The sequence below is a fragment of the Cherax quadricarinatus genome, chromosome 50 (assembly GCF_038502225.1).
Source record: "Cherax quadricarinatus isolate ZL_2023a chromosome 50, ASM3850222v1, whole genome shotgun sequence".
NCBI lineage: Eukaryota > Metazoa > Arthropoda > Malacostraca > Decapoda > Parastacidae > Cherax > Cherax quadricarinatus.
Window position 1 is genome coordinate 21286659 of NC_091341.1, and position 27992 is coordinate 21314650.

The 27992-nt window shown below is 39.6% G+C and overlaps 1 protein-coding gene across 5 annotated transcripts in view; it reads left to right on the forward strand.

Annotated features, from left to right (window-relative positions):
• Nucleotides 1-27992, forward strand: part of Dmtn (transmembrane and coiled-coil domain 2 protein Dmtn) — a 346336-nt gene that overhangs the window by 187992 nt on the left and 130352 nt on the right. For 4 of the 5 annotated variants that reach the window (XM_053786004.2, XM_053786007.2, XM_053786005.1 and 1 more), the window contains exon 3: nucleotides 12652-12790. In XM_053786004.2, coding sequence (XP_053641979.1) covers nucleotides 12652-12790 — 139 coding nt within the window. Of the gene's footprint in view, nucleotides 1-12651; nucleotides 12791-13443; nucleotides 13533-27992 lie in introns of those variants that run through there. The other variant, XM_053786011.2, reaches the window with a different exon arrangement.

A 27992-nucleotide genomic window follows, 5' to 3' on the forward strand; every position in this document is an offset into this window, starting at 1 on the left:
TGTGTGTGATGCATAACTAGGTTAGTACCCTGTGTGTGTGATGCATAACTAGGTTAGTACCCTCTGTGTGTGATGCATGACTAGGTTAGTACCCTCTGTGTGTGATGCATAACTAGGTTAGTACCCTCTGTGTGTGATGCATGACTAGGTTAGTACCCTCTGTGTGTGATGCATGACTAGGTTAGTACCCTCTGTGTGTGATGCATAACTAGGTTAGTACCCTCTGTGTGTGATGCATAACTAGGTTAGTACCCTCTGTGTGTGATGCATGACTAGGTTAGTACCCTCTGTGTGTGATGCATGACTAGGTTAGTACCCTCTGTGTGTGATGCATAACTAGGTTAGTACCCCCTCTGTGATGCATGACTTGGTCAGTACCTCCTCTGTGTGATGCATGACTTGGTCAGTACCTCCTCTGTGATGCATGACTTGGTCAGTACCTCCTCTGTGTGATGCATGACTTGGTCAGTACCTCCTCTGTGATGCATGACTTGGTCAGTACCTCCTCTGTGTGATGCATGACTTGGTCAGTACCCCCTCTGTGATGCATGACTTGGTCAGTACCTCCTCTGTGTGATGCATGACTTGGTCAGTACCTCCTCTGTGATGCATGACTTGGTCAGTACCTCCTCTGTGTGATGCATGACTTGGTCAGTACCCCCTCTGTGATGCATGACTTGGTCAGTACCTCCTCTGCGATGCATGACTTCGTCAGTACCTCCTCTGTGATGCATGACTTGGTCAGTACCTCCTCTGTGTGATGCATGACTTGGTCAGTACCTCCTCTGCGATGCATGACTTCGTCAGTACCTCCTCTGTGATGCATGACTTGGTCAGTACCTCCTCTGTGTGATGCATGACTTGGTCAGTACCTCCTCTGTGTGATGCATGACTTGGTCAGTACCTCCTCTGCGATGCATGACTTCGTCAGTACCTCCTCTGTGATGCATGACTTGGTCAGTACCTCCTCTGTGTGATGCATGACTTGGTCAGTACCTCCTCTGCGATGCATGACTTCGTCAGTACCTCCTCTGTGATGCATGACTTGGTCAGTACCTCCTCTGTGTGATGCATGACTTGGTCAGTACCTCCTCTGCGATGCATGACTTCGTCAGTACCTCCTCTGTGATGCATGACTTGGTCAGTACCTCCTCTGTGTGATGCATGACTTGGTCAGTACCTCCTCTGTGTGATGCATGACTTGGTCAGTACCCCCTCTGTGATGCATGACTTGGTCAGTACCTCCTCTGTGTGATGCATGACTTGGTCAGTACCTCCTCTGTGATGCATGACTTGGTCAGTACCTCCTCTGTGTGATGCATGACTTGGTCAGTACCTCCTCTGTGATGCATGACTTGGTCAGTACCTCATCTGTTGTGATGCATGACTTGGTCAGTACCCCCTCTGTGATGCATGATATTGGTCAGTACCTCCTCTGTTGTGATGCATGACTTGGTCAGTACCTCCTCTGTGATGCATGACTTGGTCAGTACCCCCTCTGTGATGCATGACTTGGTCAGTACCCCCTCTGTGATGCATGACTTGGTCAGTACCCCCTCTGTGATACATGACTTGGTCAGTACCTCCTCTGTGATGCATGACTTGGTCAGTACCCCCTCTGTGATGCATGACTTGGTCAGTACCCCCTCTGTGATGCATGACTTGGTCAGTACCCCCTCTGTGATACATGACTTGGTCAGTACCTCCTCTGTGATGCATGACTTGGTCAGTACCCCCTCTGTGATACATGACTTGGTCAGTACCCCCTCTGTGATACATGACTTGGTCAGTACCTCCTCTGTGATACATGACTTGGTCAGTACCTCCTCTGTGATACATGACTTGGTCAGTACCTCCTCTGCGATGCATGACTTGGTCAGTACCTCCTCTGTGATGCATGACTTGGTCAGTACCTCCTCTGTTGTGATGCATGACTTGGTCAGTACCTCCTCTGTGATGCATGACTTGGTCAGTACCTCCTCTGCGATGCATGACTTCGTCAGTACCTCCTCTGTGATACATGACTTGGTCAGTACCTCCTCTGTTGTGATGCATGACTTGGTCAGTACCTCCTCTGTGATGCATGACTTGGTCAGTACCCCCTCTTCTTTTTCACAACGGCAAGGAAAATGACAAGCTGGATAACTAGAACCTTCAAAACAAGAAACGTCATGCCAATGATGATAATCTTCAAATCAGGTGTTTTCTGTGGGTTGGAATGCTGCTGTACTGGAACAGCTCTGTTTAAGGCAGACGAAACTGCAGACTTGGAGAACGTGCAGAGATCCTTCACCACTCCCACAAATTCAGTCAAGAAGAGGAACGATAAAGCTCTTGGAGCAGGGAGAGAGTGGACCTAGTAATGGTTAGCGAAGAGGTGAGGCTAGAACTCGACCCCTGCAACCACAAATAAGTGAGTACCTAAATTCTTGGGAACGTTTGAAGTCCATCGATATAAATATGCTCCTTGGAACGTAGGCGAGGAAGATACACTATAATGTACACCTGGGAAATTCTAAAAGACTCGATCCCAAATCTGACACATCTAAATCATTCCCTATGAAAGTAAGTTTCGGCCAGAAATAACGCAGCGTCAGCACCGTACATAAGAGGAATTGCAGCCTCCTGGTTACCTTCAGATTACTTCGTGATCAGTTGGTCTGTGGTGCCTATGTTGGACTGTGTGCTGCCAGCACCAACAGCCTGATTGAAGGCCTGGTGTTGAGGCTGGCCATACGGGTGAAAATTACAGGTAGTCTACCGCCAGGCATGTAGAATGTCAGCAGTTAAGCAACTAACCAGGCATGGAGAATGTCAGCGGTCAAGCAACCAACCAGACATGGAGAATGTCAGCAGTCAGTCAACCAACCAGACATGGAGAATGTCAGCAGTCAGTCAACCAACCAGACATGGAGAATGTCAGCAGTCAGTCAACCAACCAGACATGGAGAATGTCAGCAGTCAGTCAACCAACCAGACATGGAGAATGTCAGCAGTCAGTCAACCAACCAGACATGGAGAATGTCAGCGGTCAAGCAACCAACCAGGCATGGAGAATGTCAGCAGTCAGTCAACCAACCAGACATGGAGAATGTCAGCAGTCAGTCAACCAACCAGACATGGAGAATGTCAGCGGTCAAGCAACCAACCAGACATGGAGAATGTCAGCAGTCAGTCAACCAACCAGACATGGAGAATGTCAGCGGTCAGTCAACCAACCAGACATGGAGAATGTCAGCAGTCAGTCAACCAACCAGACATGGAGAATGTCAGCAGTCAGTCAACCAACCAGACATGGAGAATGTCAGCAGTCAGTCAACCAACCAGACATGGAGAATGTCAGCGGTCAAGCAACCAACCAGACATGGAGAATGTCAGCAGTCAGTCAACCAACCAGACATGGAGAATGTCAGCGGTCAAGCAACCAACCAGACATGGAGAATGTCAGCAGTCAGTCAACCACAAACCATCTAAAAAAGAATTATATATATTCTCTCTGACGTGATTTAAATTTGAATAAACCATTCACAATATACAAATAAAAAAACTCCTTGCATTAAAAAAATAGAATTGAAAATTTAAAAAGCCTCTCCGAAAATAGACTTGGCGGGAATATATTAAAAATGTATAGAAAATGTTCGTGTAAATTAAAGTTTGCGTAATGTGGAAGTTAAAAGTAATATTGGAACGGAATTTATGTTGGTCCACTTTCCCTGGTCCGTGTAGCAGAAGTGCCAGCTTCACTGACGGGCCCAGAGGGCCCTAGAGACCAACAACAAATGTCAGTGTTTATCATGGCTGTAGTGTTCACCTCACGCACGCACCACCAACTACAACTATCACAATGTTCTCTTACAGATCGCGGCTCAAGTCCACGTAACTCACTGAATGCTGCCTCTTTGTACTCGCCTAATTGTACTCGCCTAATTGTACTCGCCTAATTGTGGTTACAGGGGTCGATACACAGCTCCTGGCCCCGCCTCTTCACTGATCGCTACTAGGTCCTCTCTCTCTCTGCTTCCAGAGCTTTCTCATACCTCGTCTTAAAGCTATGTATGGTTCCTGCCTCCACTGTATCACTTGTTAGGCTATTCCACTTTCTGACGACTCTGTGACTGAAGAAATACTTCCTAACATCCCTATGACTCGTCTGAGTCTTTAGCTTCCAGTTGTGGCCCCTTGTTTCTGTGGCCCCTCTCTGGAACAACCTGTCTCTGTCTACCTTATCTATTCCACGCAGTATCTTGTATGTCATTATCATGTCTCCTCTGACCCCCCTGTCCTCCAATGTCGTCAGTCCGATTTCCCTCAACCTTTCTTCGTAGGACATACCCCTGAGCTCCGGAACTAGACTTGTTGCAAACCTTTGCACTTTCTCTAATTTCTTGACGTGTTTGCCCAGGTGTGGGTTCCAAACTGGAGCTGCATACTCCAGTATGGGCCTGATGTACAGTGTCTTGAACGATTCCTTACTAAGGTATCGGAACGCTATTCTCAGGTTTGCCAGGCGCCCGTATGCTGCAGCAGTTATCTGGTTGATGTGTGCCTCCGGAGACATGATCGGTGTTATGGTCACCCCAAGATCTTTCTCCTTGAGCGAGGTTTGCAGTCCTTGGCCACCTAGTCTATACTCTGTCTGCGGTCTTCTTTGCCCTTCTCCGATCTTCATGACTTTGCACTTGGCAGGGTTGAATTCAAGAAGCCAGTTGCTGGACCATGTGTCCAGCCTGTCCAGGTCTCTCTGAAGTCCTGCCTGGTCCTTATCTGATTAATTCTCCTCATTAACTTCACATCATCTGCGAACAGGGACACTTCTGAGTCTATCCCTTTCATCATGTCATTCACATATACCAGAAATAGCACTGGTCCTAGGACCGACCCCTGTGGGACCCCGCTCGTCACAGGCGCCCACTGTGATACCTCATCACGTACCATGACTCGTTGCCTCCCTGTCAGGTATTCTCTGATCCATTGCAGTGCCCTTCCTGTTATACGCGCCTGATCCTCTAGTTTCTGCACTAGTCTCTTGTGAGGAATTGGGCCTTCTTGCAGTCCAAGAAAATGCAATCAACCCACCCGTCTCTCTCGTGTCGCACTTCTGTAACTTTGTTATACAACTCCAGAAGGTTTGTGACACAAGATTTGCCTGTGTGTGTGTGTGTGTGTGTGTGTGTGTGTGTGTGTGTGTGTGTGTGTGTGTGTGTGTGTGTGTGTGTGTGTGTGCGTGCGTGCGTGCGTGCTCGCGTGTGTTCACTTCGTACTCGTCCCTGCCTGTGTGAGCCTGCTCACCTCTTTGTACTCGCCTTTTTCGTGGTTGCAGGGGTCGAGTCTTGTTTCCTGGCCTCCCCATCTCTCGGTTACTACATACCAAATCCCTCCGCTTCGCCGGGATCATTTCACTTCCTGACCACTCTGAGACTAGAAAAGTACTTCCTGACAGCCCTGTGGCTCACCTGTGCCATTAACTTGTAACGATGATCATGTTAGCTTTTATATAATTCACTTACATGTTTACACACACACACACACACACACACACACACACACACACACACACACACACACACACACACACACACACACACACACAGGAAGCCAGGAGCTATGACTCGAGCCCTGCAACCACAATTAGGTTTCCAATAGTTTTTCTATTCCCAGTGCCCGGCCTTATATATATATATATATATATATATATATATATATATATATATATATATATATATATATATATATATATATATATATATATATCATAGGTTCAGTGGAAGTTGTCTCTCCCTTATCATAGTAACATTCTCTGGCCTCTGTTGTGTAAATGATGTGGAGTTTTAGGTTTGAATTACAGCACAGCGGGGGGGGGGGTCTAGTGAACATGTAAGTATGGAATCTTTCATTGCATGTAGCGCTCACTGACCTTTTGCTCCCAATGATCTTTTTATGTTTTAAAAGTTCCATGTCTGGCTCCTGCAGCAGGTATACTCAGAGTGTAACCAACGTTGCTGCTGTGAGGGTTACCGTCTCGCTCCTCATCTCGCATCTCTCTTCTGGTCTCTCATTTCTCTCATACACACTCACAACTTCTGGGCTCTTGAGCTCTATCATACCTACTCTTTAAAACATTGTATGGAGTGTATATAAAATCAAATGAAATGGTCCACACGGATCCCATTAATCATAGCTACTAGAGAATGATGTGACTATTTACAGAAATGTCATAATCTAAGTAAATACAAATGTTGCTCCAATACTTGCAAACATTTCCATCTATAAATGCGGTATAAATAAGTGAATAAGAAACAATGTCTCTCTTCAAGTCGGTACCTGATAACCTCGTCGGTATTTAATTATCCGTGCTGTGGTGCTAGCACCAACAACTTTATTGATCATGCCTTCCACCAGGAGGCCTGGAACGGGACTGTGCTGCCAAGACAATAACTTTCTGTATCGACAACAGGTAGGCAGACCACTTTTTCTACTGCACTTTCTAGCCCGCTTCAGACTGACGAAGTCCTCTAACATGCACTGATTCATGATTGTCTTGTATCAAGTATCTTGTACATCATATGTTCTCCCATGGTTCTTTTGTCTTCTTTGTGTTGTAAAATTTAGTTCATTTAGTTTTTGGAGGAAATTATTCTTCCTCTGAGACTAATCTCATAATAAACTTTAATGTTCAGTCAGATGATGCTGGTGTTTAATGATCTCTGAGCTGTTTGATATCTTTATATAAAATATCCAGACTTTTGTTGACGTTCCTGAATGCCGTTCTAAACTTTATTAGACATATACAACTGCTACTGTTGGTTATTCTCCGCCTCTGGTGATATGCTCGAGGTTATGTTTACCCCTGGATCTCTTTCTCTTTCTTCATGAATAGTATTTGAGGTGGTCAGTCCCTCAGCCTGAGGGACTGACCACCTCTCCAGGTTTATGATCAGATTATATCATCTTTATTTGTATTTGACTGAAGAAGCTTACTGTGTAGGCGAAACGTTTCATCAGTAAAGACACCCAACTGTTGCACATGTGTCTTACTTTCCAGCTTGTCGACATTTTATACCATTTTCAGCAATATTATCTTTATCCTCCACCACCTAGTCTGTATTCCGTATCTGGTCTTCTTCGATTTTCTTCATCTTGCACTTGCTGGAGTTCAGATACAAAACCGCCTATCTGGCCGCTCCTGCAGTCTGTCAAGGTTCTCTTGTAATCCTCCCTGATGGCGCAAGTATTTATTCCCATTATTAACTTTATACCATCTGTGGCAGGACGATCCTGGAGACATGTTACAGGGAATTCAAATTAATCATTACTATCTTCTGTGATGATTAACTGATAATTTGTTCATTATTTCCAGGTTATTGCATAATTATCAAGATACTGTGTTGATATTGTACAGTTATGTTTACAGTATTGTACAGTTGTTTACAATATTGTACCGTTGTTTACAATATTGTACCGTTGTTTACAATATTGTACCGTTGTTTACAATATTGTACCCTTGTTTACAATATTGTACCGTTGTTTACAATATTGTACCGTTGTTTACAATATTGTACCGTTGTTTACAATATTGTACCGTTGTTTACAATATTGTACCGTTGTTTACAATATTGTACCGTTGTTTACAATATTGTACCGTTGTTTACAATATTGTACCGTTGTTTACAATATTGTACCGTTGTTTACAATATTGTACCGTTGTTTACAATATTGTACCGTTGTTTACAATATTGTACCGTTGTTTACAATATTGTACCGTTGTTTACAATATTGTACCGTTGTTTACAATATTGTACAGTTGTTTACAATATTGTACCGTTGTTTACAATATTGTACAGTTGTTTACAATATTGTACCGTTGTTTACAATATTGTACAGTTGTTTACAATATTGTACCGTTGTTTACAATATTGTACCGTTGGGTTGTGTTTACAATATAATTACAAAGACAGTAACAGATATATCAAAATATTCTTCCGCTATAGCATTCTCCTCGTTACCATAACATGCTTATTATACTAGATAACATGCTTATTATGCTAGATAACATGCTTATTATACTAGATAACATGCTTATTATGCTAGATAACATGCATATTATACTAGATAACATGCTTATTATGCTAGATAACATGCTTATTATGCTAGATAACATGCATATTATACTAGATAACATGCTTATTATGCTAGATAACATGCTTATTATGCTAGATAACATGCTTATTATGCTAGATAACATGCTTATTATACTAGATAACATGCTTATTATGCTAGATAACATGCTTATTATGCTAGATAACATGCTTATTATGCTAGATAACATGCTTATTATACTAGATAACATGCTTATTATGCTAGATAACATGCTTATTATGCTAGATAACATGCTTATTATGCTAGATAACATGCTTATTATACTAGATAACATGCTTATTATGCTAGATAACATGCTTATTATGCTAGATAACATGCTTATTATACTAGATAACATGCTTATTATACTAGATAACATGCTTATTATACTAGATAACATGCTTATTATACTAGATAACATGCTTATTATACTAGATAACATGCTTATTATGCTAGATAACATGCATATTATACTAGATAACATGCTTATTATACTAGATAACATGCTTATTATACTAGATAACATGCTTATTATGCTAGATAACATGCATATTATACTAGATAACATGCTTATTATGCTAGATAACATGCTTATTATACTAGATAACATGCATATTATACTAGATAACATGCTTATTATACTAGATAACATGCTTATTATACTAGATAACATGCTTATTATACTAGATAACATGCTTATTATGCTAGATAACATGCATATTATACTAGATAACATGCTTATTATGCTAGATAACATGCTTATTATACTAGATAACATGCATATTATACTAGATAACATGCTTATTATACTAGATAACATGCTTATTATGCTAGATAACATGCTTATTATGCTAGATAACATGCTTATTATGCTAGATAACATGCATATTATACTAGATAACATGCTTATTATACTAGATAACATGCTTATTATGCTAGATAACATGCTTATTATGCTAGATAACATGCTTATTATGCTAGATAACATGCATATTATACTAGATAACATGCTTATTATGCTAGATAACATGCTTATTATGCTAGATAACATGCATATTATACTAGATAACATGCTTATTATGCTAGATAACATGCTTATTATACTAGATAACATGCTTATTATGCTAGATAACATGCTTATTATGCTAGATAACATGCATATTATACTAGATAACATGCTTATTATGCTAGATAACATGCTTATTATACTAGATAACATGCATATTATACTAGATAACATGCTTATTATACTAGATAACATGCTTATTATGCTAGATAACATGCTTATTATGCTAGATAACATGCATATTATACTAGATAACATGCTTATTATGCTAGATAACATGCATATTATACTAGATAACATGCTTATTATGCTAGATAACATGCTTATTATGCTAGATAACATGCATATTATACTAGATAACATGCTTATTATGCTAGATAACATGCTTATTATACTAGATAACATGCTTATTATGCTAGATAACATGCTTATTATGCTAGATAACATGCATATTATACTAGATAACATGCTTATTATGCTAGATAACATGCTTATTATACTAGATAACATGCATATTATACTAGATAACATGCTTATTATACTAGATAACATGCTTATTATGCTAGATAACATGCTTATTATGCTAGATAACATGCATATTATACTAGATAACATGCTTATTATGCTAGATAACATGCATATTATACTAGATAACATGCATATTATACTAGATAACATGCTTATTATACTAGATAACATGCTTATTATGCTAGATAACATGCTTATTATGCTAGATAACATGCATATTATACTAGATAACATGCTTATTATACTAGATAACATGCTTATTATGCTAGATAACATGCTTATTATGCTAGATAACATGCTTATTATGCTAGATAACATGCATATTATACTAGATAACATGCTTATTATGCTAGATAACATGCTTATTATGCTAGATAACATGCATATTATACTAGATAACATGCTTATTATGCTAGATAACATGCTTATTATACTAGATAACATGCTTATTATGCTAGATAACATGCTTATTATACTAGATAACATGCTTATTATGCTAGATAACATGCTTATTATGCTAGATAACATGCTTATTATACTAGATAACATGCTTATTATGCTAGATAACATGCTTATTATACTAGATAACATGCTTATTATGCTAGATAACATGCTTATTATGCTAGATAACATGCTTATTATACTAGATAACATGCTTATTATGCTAGATAACATGCTTATTATGCTAGATAACATGCATATTATACTAGATAACATGCTTATTATGCTAGATAACATGCTTATTATGCTAGATAACATGCATATTATACTAGATAACATGCTTATTATACTAGATAACATGCTTATTATACTAGATAACATGCTTATTATGCTAGATAACATGCATATTATACTAGATAACATGCTTATTATACTAGATAACATGCTTATTATGCTAGATAACATGCTTATTATGCTAGATAACATGCTTATTATGCTAGATAACATGCATATTATACTAGATAACATGCTTATTATGCTAGATAACATGCTTATTATGCTAGATAACATGCATATTATACTAGATAACATGCTTATTATGCTAGATAACATGCTTATTATGCTAGATAACATGCATATTATACTAGATAACATGCATAATATACTAGATAACATGCATAATATACTAGATAACATGCATATTATACTAGATAACATGCTTATTATACTAGATAACATGCATATTATACTAGATAACATGCTTATTATACTAGATAACATGCATATTATACTAGATAACATGCATATTATACTAGATAACATGCTTATTATACTAGATAACATGCTTATTATACTAGATAACATGCTTATTATACTAGATAACATGCTTATTATACTAGATAACATGCTTATTATACTAGATAACATGCATATTATACTAGATAACATGCATATTATACTAGATAACATGCTTATTATACTAGATAACATGCTTATTATACTAGATAACATGCATATTATACTAGATAACATGCATATTATACTAGATAACATGCTTATTATACTAGATAACATGCATATTATACTAGATAACATGCATATTATACTAGATAACATGCTTATTATACTAGATAACATGCATATTATACTAGATAACATGCATATTATACTAGATAACATGCATATTATACTAGATAACATGCATATTATACTAGATAACATGCATATTATACTAGATAACATGCATAATATACTAGATAACATGCATAATATACTAGATAACATGCATAATATACTAGATAACATGCATATTATACTAGATAACATGCATAATATACTAGATAACATGCATAATATACTAGATAACATGCATAATATACTAGATAACATGCATAATATACTAGATAACATGCATAATATACTAGATAACATGCATAATATACTAGATAACATGCATATTATACTAGATAACATGCATAATATACTAGATAACATGCATAATATACTAGATAACATGCATAATATACTAGATAACATGCATAATATACTAGATAACATGCATATTATACTAGATAACATGCATAATATACTAGATAACATGCATAATATACTAGATAACATGCATAATATACTAGATAACATGCATATTATACTAGTTAACATGCATATTATGCTAGTTAACATGCATATTATACTAGTTAACATGCATAATATACTAGATAACATGCATAATATACTAGATAACATGCATAATATACTAGATAACATGCATATTATACTAGTTAACATGCATATTATGCTAGTTAACATGCATATTATACTAGTTAACATGCATAATATACTAGATAACATGCATAATATACTAGATAACATGCATAATATACTAGATAACATGCATAATATACTAGATAACATGCATAATATACTAGATAACATGCATAATATACTAGTTAACATGCATAATATACTAGATAACATGCATATTATACTAGTTAACATGCATAATATACTAGATAACATGCATAATATACTAGTTAACATGCATATTATACTAGTTAACATGCATAATATACTAGATAACATGCATATTATACTAGTTAACATGCATATTATGCTAGTTAACATGCATATTATGCTAGTTAACATGCATATTATGCTAGTTAACATGCATAATATACTAGATAACATGCATAATATACTAGATAACATGCATAATATACTAGTTAACATGCATAATATACTAGATAACATGCATAATATACTAGTTAACATGCATAATATACTAGATAACATGCATAATATACTAGTTAACATGCATAATATACTAGATAACATGCATATTATACTAGTTAACATGCATATTATGCTAGTTAACATGCATATTATGCTAGATGACATGCATATTATGCTAGTTAACATGCATATTATACTAGATAACATGCATATTATGCTAGATGACATGAACTCTTATTGTGATGCAGGTGGCACAGCTCGTCGTGTTGGTGGTGGTGAGGAGCCAGGCACTACCTCCCGAGGTTCCTCTCCTGCCCGCCCGCACGCCCACACTACCACTCCAGCACACTCCACGCCGCCCACGTTACTAAGGCACACACACAACCTGTAAGTACTCTCCTTCACTGGGGTCTGCCTTAGTAAGTATCAGCTTGTTAATCTATTTTATGTAATATCGGTTTATTTTCTTTATTTACATCTTATTTGTTTATTAGTTCGTCTGTGTTACCCTTATTGTATTATTATTACTCTGCTGTACTGATGCCCCGAGCAACAAGACAAACAGTTTTGATAGTGAAACACGGGTGAGATATTCCGTAGACTATTGCTTAATATGCCTCAGCTGCAGCATACTGTTTTCTATATTTTTTTTTTAATAAATAAAACGTTTAAATTACTAAAACTGATAATGGCAGTGTAATGAGCCGTGGGACGCTCCATATCGCTAAGCTTTCTCTCATGACTAATCATTAGTTTCCTCATGTGTGGCACCGAATATGAAACGTGACATATTTTACACTCCCATAATCATCTTTGTTGCTTCTCTGCTGCGTGTATCATCTCTGGTTCTAATTTTATTTAGTGGTCATATGTGCTGCAATATTGTCTGGCCACTTGTTGAGAGGTGGGAACTCCCACTGCTCGTATGCAAGTGTTGACGCAAGAAGCTCTTGGAGGACCCTGCTAAATGTATAGGACGGGGCTTAGAGAATGTTGTAGATTAGTGGCGACTGCTTGACAACCCGTCTCTCACACGACAGGTCATGCAGAAACCAAGCACGCCCACGCTGAGATGCCGCCGCTCACACCCGCCTCTCGTCCGTCAGTTTTCCTTACCACAGGTGCTCAGGTGAGGCACTCCTCTACGCCATGTTTGAAGGCAGACGTACCTTCACACTTTCCCCAGGTCGCTTGTGCACCTCTCAGCTACTCACAATGTTACACTAACTCATCAGCGTCGAAACCCTTGACTGAGATGTTGCACTCTCCTACTTTTACTTTATATTCTGTCCAGAAAAAGAGCTGTAGTGAAAGCTGGTCATTTGTTATAAAGGAACCCACATGGAGCCAAAACAGTAGTTGTCATAAGTACAGTATATTACTATTTCTTATTGTTGCATTGACTATTAACTACGCAGTGGTCATGAACGCTGCCTGTCATCTGTTCACTAATAGTCATAAATAATCTTATCCCTAAAATAAGAGTTAACCGCCCAGCGTATATACACTGACGTGTACACTGGCACGTAAGTTCCTCCGTCTTCTAATAAGATGTTCATTTTTCCACTATAATCTACCGTGTCCATAATTACTATCACATTTGCTTTGTGTGTTTCGTAAGGTGAAGTCCAGGATCTTTCCTTAATTCATGATATAACTTAACAAATCTTTGAGGAGATCTGAGCACAGCTCATAATTATGGACAACGTAGATTATAGTAGAAAAATGAACATATTGTTAGAAGACTTACGTGCCCATTAAGTATCTACGGGCAACCACAGCTATAGGTTTCGGCCTATTTTGAGAAAAGACAATCACTTATTACTAAGATGGTTTACACCTTTTGTGTTGTGGGTCCAGGTGGGTTCTTTGTTTCCACATACTGTATGAAAAAACAAAAACCTGAATGTAAACAGCCAATTCAAAGAGTCATTCATGCGACTGTTTTCATTTGTAACCTAAAGCAGAAGATACGTTATTGAGTGACAAGTGTTGATAGTTGACATGCTGATGATTTGCTTTGGCTCTGTGGTAATGTTGTGACTAGTTGATGACGATAGACAGGTGCAACTTCTTAAGGAAAATTTTCGCTAGCGGCCTTTTCAGTGCTGTTGCTTCATCTGCTGCTGTATATGTCTTTCTTGCCACATCCTCATTACTGACGCTGCCGAGCTCAGTGGCCGATAGAACACACCTGCGTGGCAGTATTGCGCCCTGCACCTTTCTACACGTCCTTCTCTTGGATCCACTGACCTTCCTGTATTAGAGTGTTGAATGCCTTCTACAGAGTTTGCTTATCCTTTATCCACATGCACCTTTTTACTTGCCAGAACCCAACACACTTTGGGATAAGGTTCAATATGTTACTGGTACTGCCACCGCTGCTACTCAACCCAAACTTCTCCAGTAATTGAGCTTACCTATGTTTTTGAACCGTAGTGAGGTGTTCACGGGTGTGGGTTGTGAAATATTTTCATAAGCCACGCTTTCACATAAATGATTGTTACTTAATATATTCCTCAATATCAACAATAAAGTCTGTTTGATTATATTTTAATATTTGTCCAAGTATAACGGATGATAATTATTGCTAGAAGTATAACTCCCTAAGGTTAAACTCAAATAACTCGTATTGAGTTGTCTGGGAAGAATTAATAATACCGGGTTATGTCACAAAACAAGTTATGTAAGGCTCTTTAGTGAAAGCTGTGACTGAGAGCATCACTTGCTCACATATAGTTTGTGGTAATCCCAAGCAGGATCCAGTAACATGGAGACTTTAAAAGTGTGTTTAGTCTCTCCTGAGTGAGCTCATTCACCGACGTTTTCTATTATGATTTGGTTTTCTATTTTCTTGTACAACTTACGCGAGGGTGGTCTCGTGTATTCTGTTTTAGACTTCTCTTCAGTATTCCACGCAGTTGAATACGTAGTGTGTATTAATATATAATATATATATATATATATATATATATATATATATATATATATATATATATATATATATATATATATATATATATACATATATATATATATATAATTATTATTATTATTATTATTATTATTATTATTATTATTATAATTTATAAATATGGGTAATTACGATTTTGATGAGCGTTATAAGTTATTTCAAAGCATGATGCATGGTGTTTTTGAAGGGTGACGCCCTACGCCAGGGTCAGTGTGTGTGTATACACTCCTAATGGACGGGGAAAGTTTGTGGAGTTTGACACTGGCGTATACAATTATAAATGTGTGTTATGAAATAATTCTTTTGAATGTATGAACATCGATACACACTTCCTACCGAGCGAGGTTTTCCTTTCTGTAGATTTTATAACAGTGGTGTTTATAGTTATTAAGAATAAGCCTTGGTTTGACCAAAGCTTTAGTTCCCTTGATAAGTTGAACCCCGTGGGATTTTATTCTGCACTTACCCTATTTTCTTAATCGGTACAGTATAGTACACAACCTTCTGGCTACTTGTTTGTTGATCGAGGGAGATAACACTGTTTATTCAGCCTAGAATATTCTGTGCTCTTCAACAACACTAACAAGTCACTGAAATGTATTCCTCAAAAGTCGTTTCTAACGGACTGATAAACTGCTATTGTTTTGTAAGTTAATATCTGTTAATTTTCATTAATAGTCGCAGGAGAACTTAACTATTGTTGGTTTTCTGTGATTGTTAATTTTGTCTAATAGTCACAAGAGTACTTAACCATTGTGGGTCTTCTAGGGGCCTACGAACTATTTATTTTTCTTACCTATTTGCCTTGTCTCTTTGTTTGCTGAAGGACCTGTAGTCTGTAGTCGATTCCGGGAATCATCGCCCTGGCGGACCAATCCGGAGCGGACCGTGAATACGACTATGTCGGACGGTACACTAACCTTATTGACGCTGAATGTATGTTCTGTAGATATTTATAATAATTTCAGTATTTTTTGTATGAATTTAAAATCATAGCGCAAAGCATCTTACATACCAGTCAGTTTTTCTTATACAGCAACTGGTGGTTTTAAATTAAATGGATGACATCACAGCGATACAAGTGGTGGATACTTGAACTTGACCTTTCTAATTTAAGTTAATATGGATTAGTTTTATTACCAATCTAGAGTGGTATTAATTTTCTTAAATGTCTTAAGGTTTTGTCAGAACTGTCGGGTTCATTTCACGAGTTACCTTAATTATCTGCACATGTAATCGTGTGTAAATATAATATTACTGGGGAAGATTATGCTCGATAGAGTTTTTGTCACGCGCAAGGGGTAACGGCCTGGTGTGTATATGTATTTATCTGTTTGTACTTGCCTATTTGTGGTTGCAGAAGTCGATTCACAGCTCTTGGCCCTGCCTTTTCGCTGTGTGTGTGTGTGTAAAACGGCACTTGGGTTTAAACTCCTAGTTACTCATTATCATCTTCAGCCGCTAGTATTACTGCAGTTAGGCCTCTTCATCCACATTGTGCCTGCTTCTAAAATTGTATCGGGAGTTTGTCTTCACAACTTCCTATCCAGTTTATTCCACTTACCTACCATCCTGAGGCTGCAAAAGTACTTCATAACGTCCTTGTGACGTTAAGATCTGGTCCTCGTATCAGTCTGCTTTTGTCTACTCGATGAAATATTCTGAATATTGTTGCTATTTCCTCGCACTTAGCGTAGACAAGTAGCTTAGTCTCACTCTTCTCATATTGTATGTGGAGCCACATGAATTGCCTCGTTGTTGACTAAAGCTCTTTTATGTCTATGAAGGTTTATATAGGATACCTGTGCAAGTACTGCCTTGATAGTACCAGGTGTGTGAGACAGGAACCATGAATTACCTGACCTTCTCTAATGGAAACTCTCTGAATTTACGAGTATCAATAAATATCGGTGGTCGCAGCTTGGGTGAGCAGATAATGATGGTTTTGGAGGTGCAGAAAGATTCTTGCCACAGCGGCAGACCTGATATTAATTATGATTGATGTTAGTTGTGTCAAGTAGTGAAGAAAAGAGAGAGAAGCAGAAGGGGCGTTTATTATGGCCACGTTTCGCACAGTGAACGTTTTCACAATAAAAGCGTGTTGGGACATTTGTGTGTGTTCTTCATTAGCGTTCTCTGTAGACAGTTTGGATGTAGCGTGTTGAGGTGGGTTGAGTCGTTGCTCTGTGAACACTGACCTGTGGTCATGTATATCAGCAGTAATACTAATGAGTTAGTACCGCACAAAATGAAGGCCATGGGCATTACGGGGAAGGTAGGCAGATGGATTTTCGGTTTCATAACACAGAACACAAAAAGTAGTAGTGAACAGGGCAAGATCCAGCATCAGCGAGGTCAAAAGCTCAGTGCCCCAAGGCACTGTCCTGGCACCTCTGCTGTTCCTCATCCTCATAGCAGACATAGACAAAAACACCCGGCACACTTTTGTATCATCATTTGCAGATGACACTAAAATAAGCATGAAAGTCAGTACGGTAGAGGACACTGAAAAAGTACAGTAAGACATAAACAGGGTTTTCCAGCGGGCAGTGGAGAACAACATGACGTTCAATGGTGATAAGTTCCAGCTGCTTAGGTACGGAAAGAATGAAGAACTCAAAAGGAGCACTATATACAAAACTCAAGAGGGTCACCAAATAGAACGTAAGGAACACGTGAAAGACCTAGGAATAATTATGTCAGCGGACCTTTCTTTTAAAGACCATAATAAGGCAAAGATCACGACAGCCAGGAAGATGACGGGGTGGGTATTGAGAACTTTCAAAACAAGGGAAACAATGCCGATGATGACACTTCAAATCGCTAGTGCTCCCTCACTTAGAATATTGCTCAGTGCTGACGGCCTCGTTCAGGGCAGGAGAAATATCGGAGCTGGAACAAATACAGAGATCGTTTACGGCTCACATTGAGCCAGTAAAGCACCTGAACTACTGGGAACGCCTGCAAGTCTTGAACATGTACTCATTGGAGCGGAGGAGAGAGAGGTACATGATAATATATACCTGGAAGGTACTAGAGAGATTGGTCCCAAATCTGCACACTGCCATAACATACTGGAGTGAGAGATATGGGAGGAAGTGTAAAATAAACCCAGTGAGGAGCAGGGGTGCGGTGGGGACAATAAGGGAACACTGTATCAACATCCGGGGTCCCAGATTCTTCAACATCTTACCAGAAGACATCAGAAACATTGCTGGAACAAGTGTTGAAGCCTTCAAGAGGAAACAGCCAAGTATCTTCACCAGGTGCCAGATCAACCAGGCTGTGATGGATATGTGGGGCAGCGGGCCTCCAGCAGCAACAGCCTGGTTGACCAGGCGGGCACCAGACGAGCCTGGCCTATGGCCGGGCTCAGAGAGTAGATATACTCTCGAAATTCTTCAAAGGTATATCAAAGGCATACCGTATTTTCAAGCATAAAGGATGTTTAAGACGATGTTTCCAGGTAGTTGTAACGTTAGTAAACAAGTGTTAAACCGTAACCCAAAGCCTACCCTTGACCTTGATTATGCAAGGCGCACGCTGGTTTCCCAAGACTGTGAAAAAATGCATCTTATATATTGGAAAATACAGTAAATGATAATAGTAGTAGGCACCACGTGCATTGTAAGTCCCATGTTGACTATAGTAATTACTTGCTCACACCCTGATGCAGTAATTAGTTGCTCACACCCTGATACAGTAATTACTTGCTCACACCCTGATACAGTTTTGCTCACATCCTGACACACACTGACCTCCTGCAACAAGTTATAACTTGTGCTACAACTTCCTTATCGCCACTCTAAATCAATCACCTAACTATATTTACATTAATTATAATACATTTTACAATTCCTTCTATTGAAGCTGTTTTTCTGTAGTATCAGGATGATAATGTAGTGTGTTAGTAGGCTTGTAACCGCAGAGGGATGGGTTAGAGCGGCGCTTCGGAAAATATATGCAATTTGGCAAGGTGCCCACGTAGTGGCTGTCTTGAGAATGGTAGGTTTTTTTTATTCATGGGGATGTGAAGGAGAACTGATCTTCACTCAGCAGTAACAGTGAACATTGATATTCACTACGTACAGTGTTCAAGGAAACAATAACAGTGAACATTGATATTCACTACGTACAGTGTTCAAGGAAACAATAACATTGATATTCACTACGTACAGTGTTCAAGGAAACAATAACATTGATATTCACTACGTACAGTGTTCAAGGAAACAATAACAGTGAACATTGATATTCACTACGTACAGTGTTCAAGGAAACAATAACAGTGAACATTGATATTCACTACGTACAGTGTTCAAGAAAACAATAACAGTGAACATTGATATTTACTACGTACAGTGTTCAAGGAAACAACAGTGAACATTGATATTCACTACGTACAGTGTTCAAGGAAACAATAACAGTGAACATTGATATTCACTACGTACAGTGTTCAAGGAAACAATAACATTGATATTCACTACGTACAGTGTTCAAGGAAACAATAACATTGATATTCACTACGTACAGTGTTCAAGGAAACAATAACAGTGAACATTGATATTCACTACGTACAGTGTTCAAGGAAACAATAACAGTGAACATTGATATTCACTACGTACAGTGTTCAAGGAAACAATAACAGTGAACATTGATATTCACTACGTACAGTGTTCAAGGAAACAATAACAGTGAACATTGATATTTACTACGTACAGTGTTCAAGGAAACAATAACAGTGAACATTGATATTCACTACGTACAGTGTTCAAGGAAACAGTAACAGTGAACATTGATATTCACTACGTACAGTGTTCAAGGAAACAATAACATTGATATTCACTACGTACAGTGTTCAAGGAAACAATAACAGTGAACATTGATATTCACTACGTACAGTGTTCAAGGAAACAATAACAGTAAACATTGATATTCACTACGTACAGTGTTCAAGGAAACAATAACAGTGAACATTGATATTCCCTACGTACAGTGTTCAAGGAAACAATAACAGTGAACATTGATATTCACTACGTACAGTGTTCAAGGAAACAATAACAGTGAACATTGATATTCACTACGTACAGTGTTCAAGGAAACAATAACAGTGAACATTGATATTTACTACGTACAGTGTTCAAGGAAACAATAACAGTGAACATTGATATTCACTACGTACAGTGTTCAAGGAAACAATAACAGTGAACATTGATATTCACTACGTACAGTGTTCAAGGAAACAATAACAGTGAACATTGATATTTACTACGTACAGTGTTCAAGGAAACAATAACAGTGAACATTGATATTCACTACGTACAGTGTTCAAGGAAACAATAACAGTGAACATTGATATTTACTACGTACAGTGTTCAAGGAAACAATAACAGTGAACATTGATATTCACTACGTACAGTGTTCAAGGATAGTCTCTGGAAATATTTTGACAAAGCTTTTTGTTAGACAAAATCTCCTCTATATAGTGCATTTTTTTGTAAATACAATTCAAAATGTGCTTAAAAATAAATAACACAAAAGGCCTTAATAGCTTGACCTGTTTAATTTTTGATGAACTTTTTCAACAGCCTTTGTCAAAAAAACAGAGTTTATCATATTTAAAATAATTAGCAAGTTTAGTTATATATATATATATATATATATATATATATATATATATATATATATATATTATATATATATATATATATTCATGCCGTTTTTCTTTCTTTTTGTGCCATTTTGTTTCTGAATTGTTTATTCAATTGTTTAAAATGTGTGTTGGTAAAACAGTGTATTATTGAATATCAAAGATACTCGGGGGTCTGTACATGATTTATTCATGTATTATTGGAATTGTGTAAACTTCAGGTGATTGTATAATACATATTGGAGTGTGTGTGTGTGTGTATGTGTGTGTGTGTGTGTGTGTGTGTGTGTGTGTGTGTGTGTGTGTGTGTGTGCGCTTCACCAATAACAGTGGCATGAACGCACGCAACGTAATCTTGACATGAGCGTTGAATTATCTTGCACATGGTAGTTCTTTGTAAATCTTATAGATTGAGAGAGCTTACTTCCAGGTTACGTTGTTTTATTGTAGTAACTTACCACTGTGTTCACATAATATATTACTGTAATCAGATAACGTACTGTTGGGTTAACATTATTGACTTAATATTGGCCCAGTATTGACTTAAAATTACTGTTGTGGTTTAACGCAGTTCGATTACTGACTTATCATGGCGCCATCCTGACGGGGAGGAGGGGGAAGAGCCAGGTTCACTCTGGTTATCGGGGAGGGGGGAAGAGCCAGGTTCACTCTGGTTATCGGGGTGGGGGGGAAGAGCTAGGTTCCCTAGGGTTATTACAGAGGAGGGGGTAAGTCCTGCTGCCTTGGTGGGTTATTGGGGAGGAGGTGAGCGGGCCTCCTATCCCAGGGAGGGAGGGCCATCGGTCCTGGGGAGGGTGTGGGGAGTGCCATGGGTCCTGGGGAGGGTGTGGGGAGTGCCATAGGTCCTGGGGAGGGTGTGGGGAGTGCCATGAGTCCTGGGGAGGGTGTGGGGAGTGCCATGGGTCCTGGGGAGGGTGTGGGGAGTGCCATGGGTCCTGGGGAGAGTGTGGGGAGTGCCATGAGACCTGGGGTGGTTGTGAGGAAGAGACATTGGTCCACGGATAGGAGAGTCATGGGTAGTGAGGGGGTAGTGCCAGCAGCTGCTTTGATTATGGTAATGAAGGTCTGTGAATTATAGTCTCATTTACCAGTCGATTTTTACTACAATGACGTGTGCCACGCATTCTACAGTGCCAACACTTGCTGCCACGGTGTCCACACTTGCTGCCACGATGTTAATGCATGTTATGGTTCCTGGTTCGCATACACATAACAATGTGGTATATCTTAGAGTATGCGCATGCGCACCAGCATATTGAAAATCGTTGGAACTATCTTGACCTTACTTGTCAGTATATTTGTATGTGTTCATGCTGTTGGTACACACGGTGTGTGTGTGTGTGTGTGTGTGTACTCGCCTATTTGTGGTTGCAGGGGGGTCGATTCACAGCTCCTTGCCATGTGTGTGTACTCGGTTCTCACCTAGTTGTAGTTGCAGGGGTCGAGTCATAGCTCCTTGTCCCGCCCCTTCACTGGTCGCTACTTTGTGTGTGTGTGTGTGTGTGTGTGTGTGTGTGTGTGTGTGTGTGTGTGTGTGTGTGTGTGTGTGTGTCACTGGACTGTGGAAAGATGTTATTGATTTCGTTGTGTCTTGCGTGCCATCTTTTGCATCTCGTGCAGTGTCTACCTTTCAGGACTTGTTGGTTAGTCACCTTGCCACGATAACTCTCGTAGCTAGTGTGAACGGTGGCTAGAGCGAGGTTGAGAGCTGCATTAAACAAGGCCTGAGTATCAACACGCCAGCCTCTTACATAGTGTCTGGTAAAGTGTTAGCGTCTGGTAAACAAACCACGGTGTGGGTGGGGTTTGAACCCATGGAGAGAGAGTCGCGAAACTCAAGGCCAGTGCGTAAGCCATTAGGTCAGCTGGCCTGAAGTTTTACGACTCATTCGCCATGGGTTTAAACTCACCCGTACTTTGGTTTATTTGCAATCGTGTTATTACGATTTCGTGAATCATGTCTGGTAGTGTTAACACATACATTGCTAAACACCACACGTACCAGTGGTGTAATACTTGTGTGGTATATACATTATGTGCCGATACCATTTACATGTAGCATCTCTCTGTACATCACGCTGTGTCAGGTGTCTTGAACCGCCCACGCTAGCCGCAGGCCTCAGAATCCAGACCAGGCGACAGGCAGACGTATCAGGCTGGGTTCCGTCTTTGTGCATAAATATACTACTATAACAGTCTCCCTTAATGGTGTCATTGCTATCTTCACTCTTCCCAAGAGCCCCACAACACACGCTCTCCTGTGATCCTCCATGTGGCTGGAATGGAAGAGACAAACGCTGCCTGGAAGGAGTTACAGCACACAACACACAAAGAAACAAATATTGGAGTAAACATAACACAAAATATATTACCAAAAGTACTTGGCATCAGCATAACTTTACCGTCAGGTATTAAACCACTTTTATCAGATTAGATTAGCTAGTCATCAGATTAGTCAGGGAACTTGGAACTACTTTCAAGAACCTTGACAGAGGTTTATTTGCGATGTGTATAACTTTTATCAGCACTACTCACAGCACGTGCAAAGGATAGGTAGGGAAGCACATGTGTTGCTGAATCTGTGAGGCTCAAGCTATGGGCCTGACCTTACACTAGTGGACCCCGCCCACATGTGACCACGTCTTCACCTGCTGCATGTCTCGACTTCTACTGGCTCCAGTATTAAAGATTCTGCTGTGTCACGCCTCATTCTTAGATTGTTAAAGCCCCTTGTGATTCGACGCATCTGTCAATGAAGATGCCCAGGTGTGGCATATATGTATTATTTATCAGCTGTGAAATCTTTGATCTAATGGTTTCAAGATTCTGTTGTAGTTACACATAAAATATACGTATGAACATAAAGGAGGAACACTGCAGCAGGCCTGTTGGCCCATACTAGGCAGGTCCTTTACAATGATCCTAGAAATTATGAATCTGGACCAGACTTACTTGGTTGACCCAGCGAACACCAGATAGGCTTGACACCAGGGCGAGCTGCGAGAGCAGGAAAAGTGATCGAAACCTGTCACAGGTATATCACAGGTGTAAGTCTTCATGCACCTGTTGCTCCTCTTTACCAAGCAGTAAATGACACTTAGTTGTTAGTGGGATTCGCTGTGGCTGGAGGTTGAGCTGCGCATTGAGGTGAAATAGTGTGACAGTTGTTAACTTGTAAATGGAAATGTTTAATAGTGTGTGACATTGGTAATGTTATGTTTTGTTCTACCTGGCCTGAGCTGCGTCTCTCAGTAAGTGTAATGTGAGTGACACTAGTATTGTTATGTTCTACCTGGCGTGGGTTGCGCGCCTCACGCATTACGCTGAAAATTTAATAGATTCTTAAAACTGATGTGACTAGTTGTCACACCCAGGTAAAAAATGTATCACTAAATATTTTGCAGTTACGACAAAATGGCTAAATTAAGACTGCACGACTTCGCTGAGCGTAAAATTACTATTTTATTTTCCTAAGAGAATGAAGTGAAATTGTTTTTCTTTGCAAGGAACCAGCAGGATTTCTGGTGTAAATACATCCCCAGTTGACTATGAAGTAGCCGTTGACAGCATTCCCATGCATCTTGTCCCAACCTCATACTCGGCCAACTTTATAGTCTAAAATACTTTATATATTCAAAATCCAAGTAAAAAATCTCTTTCAGTATTGGTTCTCTACTCAAAGAAATTCATACACAGATGACAACAAAGAAATGAGCGAAATCTTGAACATTATGAATCGGTGTTTAGCAATTCAGTCGACACTATAAGAATTCAAGTTTCAAAATATTTCTTCATTAATTCTATCCATCAAATCGTTCAGGTGTTCCAGTTGACAACAACGCCCGTGCAAACAACACCTGGGCTTGATTCCTGGAAGTCGGTTTGTATTCATAAAGAAATATAAAGTATCATTAGCATGAGCACTCGTCATTGGAGCATAGATTCAGGGGAATTCCTGAGGTCATAAAACGTGCAGACGTAACCCTTATTTACCAGGTAGGCGGTAGAGCTGTGGCAAGAAAGTTACTGACCGGTTGCACTAACATCACACAAACGTCTTTGACGGGGTGTCGAGATGTCAGGTTTATAAACAGGACACACAAGATAGTGAAGAAAATGAGTATCAGCAGAGTTCAGTAGTCCTAGGTAGGGTACTATCATATGTACTCTTTCTTAACCTCCCACCCGACACTGTCCTAGGCAGGGTACTATCATATGTACTCTTTCTTATCCTCTCAACCGACACTGTCCTAGGCAGGGTACTATCATATGTACTCTTTCTTATCCTCTCAACCGACACTGTCCTAGGCAGGGTGCTATTATATGTACTCTTTCTTAACCTCCCACCCGACACTGTCCTAGGCAGGGTACTATCATATGTACTCTTTCTTATCCTCTCAACCGACACTGCTAAAACAACACTAGTCTCGCCTCTATCTCATTTTTACGGACGATACCAAAATAAGAATGAAAGTCGCCTTTGTAGAATGTACATCAAATGTAAAAATGATCTCGACTGTCTTCCAGTGGGTAAATGAAAATGACGTGTTGACAGATTTCAGCTGCTCAGAAGCAGAACGGAATACAGAACACAGAGCCAAAACATCTTATAAAATATGAGAAATAACTTGTATATCATTTAGAGGACACAGTAAAACAAATGCAACAAAGGCCAGAAGATTGACGAAGTGGATAATGAGAACTTTCAAAACAAGAGATACGACCAAGGAAGCAAATGAGGTGCACTCTCTGGCATGTTTTTATCTGCCTACAGAATCTGCAGCGTTGAATATTTATAGGGAGAATGCAACATTCTTAAAGACATCGTCCAGACATTAAACTTTCTTGCATTTAAACTACTGGGAATGCCTCGCAGTACTTAGAACGTATTCTTTAGAGCGGATAAGAGAGAGAGAGAGAACTCATAGTCTCTCTCTCTCTCTCTCTCTCTCTCTCTCTCTCTCTCTCTCTCTCTCTCTCTCTCTCTCTCTCTCTCTCTCTCTCTCTCTCTCTCTCTCTCAGCTAGGTCCCATATCTGTATACTTCCATAGCTTTTTGCAATCAGATATTTATGAGGAAGTGTAAAATAAATACAATGAAAAACGGGGGTTAACATAGGCACAATAAGATAACACTGTGAGAGGACGTGTAGAATAAATGAAGTGAAAAGCAGATTCACCGTTGACACACAGAACACTGCGTCTTCATCCTGACTCGTCATCCTGCTACCAGCAGAGATAAAAAAAAAAAGTCGTAACAAAAGTAGGTGTGCTAGATCAACCAGATTGTGATAGCTATGTAGACATGCAGGCAGCACATCCCCAGGCCTGATTGACACTGGACACCAGTCACCTGTGTGTCATGGACGCACCACCAGAGGAAGGACGAAGGGACGAGACGAGTAATTTATATGTATACAAGACAAAGAAACATGAATACCTGAGTGAGACGTGGATGAAACATGAATAAAGTGATTGTATGAGGGCGGGTGGGCGGGTGTTTGGGTGGGCGAGTGGCGGCAGCAGCAGCAGCAGGCGTAGGAGAAGGGCTGAAGGGAAGCAGTGAGCAGGTAGCCTCGGTAGGGGACGGACGCTCCCCAGTGCCACAGACGCGCACACAGACACGTTCCTTACACCCGCGCCACGCCCGCCCGCCCGCCTCCCGTGGCAGCCCGCGCGTGCTCCACGCATATTAACACTACATGTAAATACTGCGTGCATAACGTTCCTCCAGTTCGTCTATCAGTGATTACCTGTTTATTGTCCCTTGTACTTCGAGGTTTGTCTACACTAGCAAGTTAGTGGCACTTGAGTACCACTCAGGGCATGAGAGCTAATACCAAGGGTATCCATTAATCAGGAGTGGACAGGAATCTCGTTTATTGCTTCAGTGTGATCAATGATGGCGCTAGTGTCTAGTGAGTCTATCAATACCAGAAAATTCCAGTCACCAGCTATTACTAGTGTCGATGAAGCTAGATGGTAGAGCAGTGCCAGCTTAACCAGACTAATCATTTCTTGGAGGTGTAAGCCTCTTAACCGAGTCTCCACTTGTCCTCTTGGTGATTACCAGACGTTTGTGTGGTGTTCAGAGGTACCACTGCTGTGGTGAAGCTGGGTAGCCTCTACCTCAGTCTACTGATTCATTCATCTTTGTTAATTATTAGTCAGTAAATTTGTACAGTATTTCCTAGTTATCAGTGATGCTATCGTGGGGCATTTCTTCATTAATATTCATTAATCACCCGATGGGAAAAATTGTATGAAAAAATGAGGGAAAAAGTGAACTAATTTATAATTTAGGGATGAGAAAAAGTATTTTCAGGTTTGTTAAAAGTTTTCGTAAAAGGAAAGAGGAAACTAGGTGAACAAGATTGAACAGTTATTAATTATTGAGTTTTATACTGGAAAAATTGATTACCATGGTAAGTGTGTGTGTGTGTGTGTGTGTGTGTGTGTGTGTGTGTGTGTGTGTGTGTGTGTGTGTGTGTGTGTGTGGGTGGTGTAACAAGGTCGTCCTGTGGTAGTGAGAAGTCACTGCTGTCATCTCCGTCATTAATTACCACCTGCCTCTCACCTTCACTTCTCTCCCTTCACTAGAAAACTTCTTTTCTTCAGATTTCTTCAAGTCAATGTTTGGGCAGACTGGCCGGTTTGAGGTTCGTGCGCGCGCGCGCGTGCGAGAACTCTGTGATTACATCGACCGGTTGTGTAATTTGTGTGTTTCTTTTTGTAATGTCTAAAATTGTACCACCTCTTGGGTGCGGTAACCGTGTTTGCAACAGTCGAGACTCGGCTCCTGGTCGCGCATTCAAGACCACTTTGATTATCATCTCATTTCTGGCCTCTTGGCATTCTACTTGTGAACCATCCTGACACAAAAAATACTTCTTTACATCTCTATGGCTCATCTGTCTTTTTAGCTTCCTGTTCCCTACCCCCTGGGTC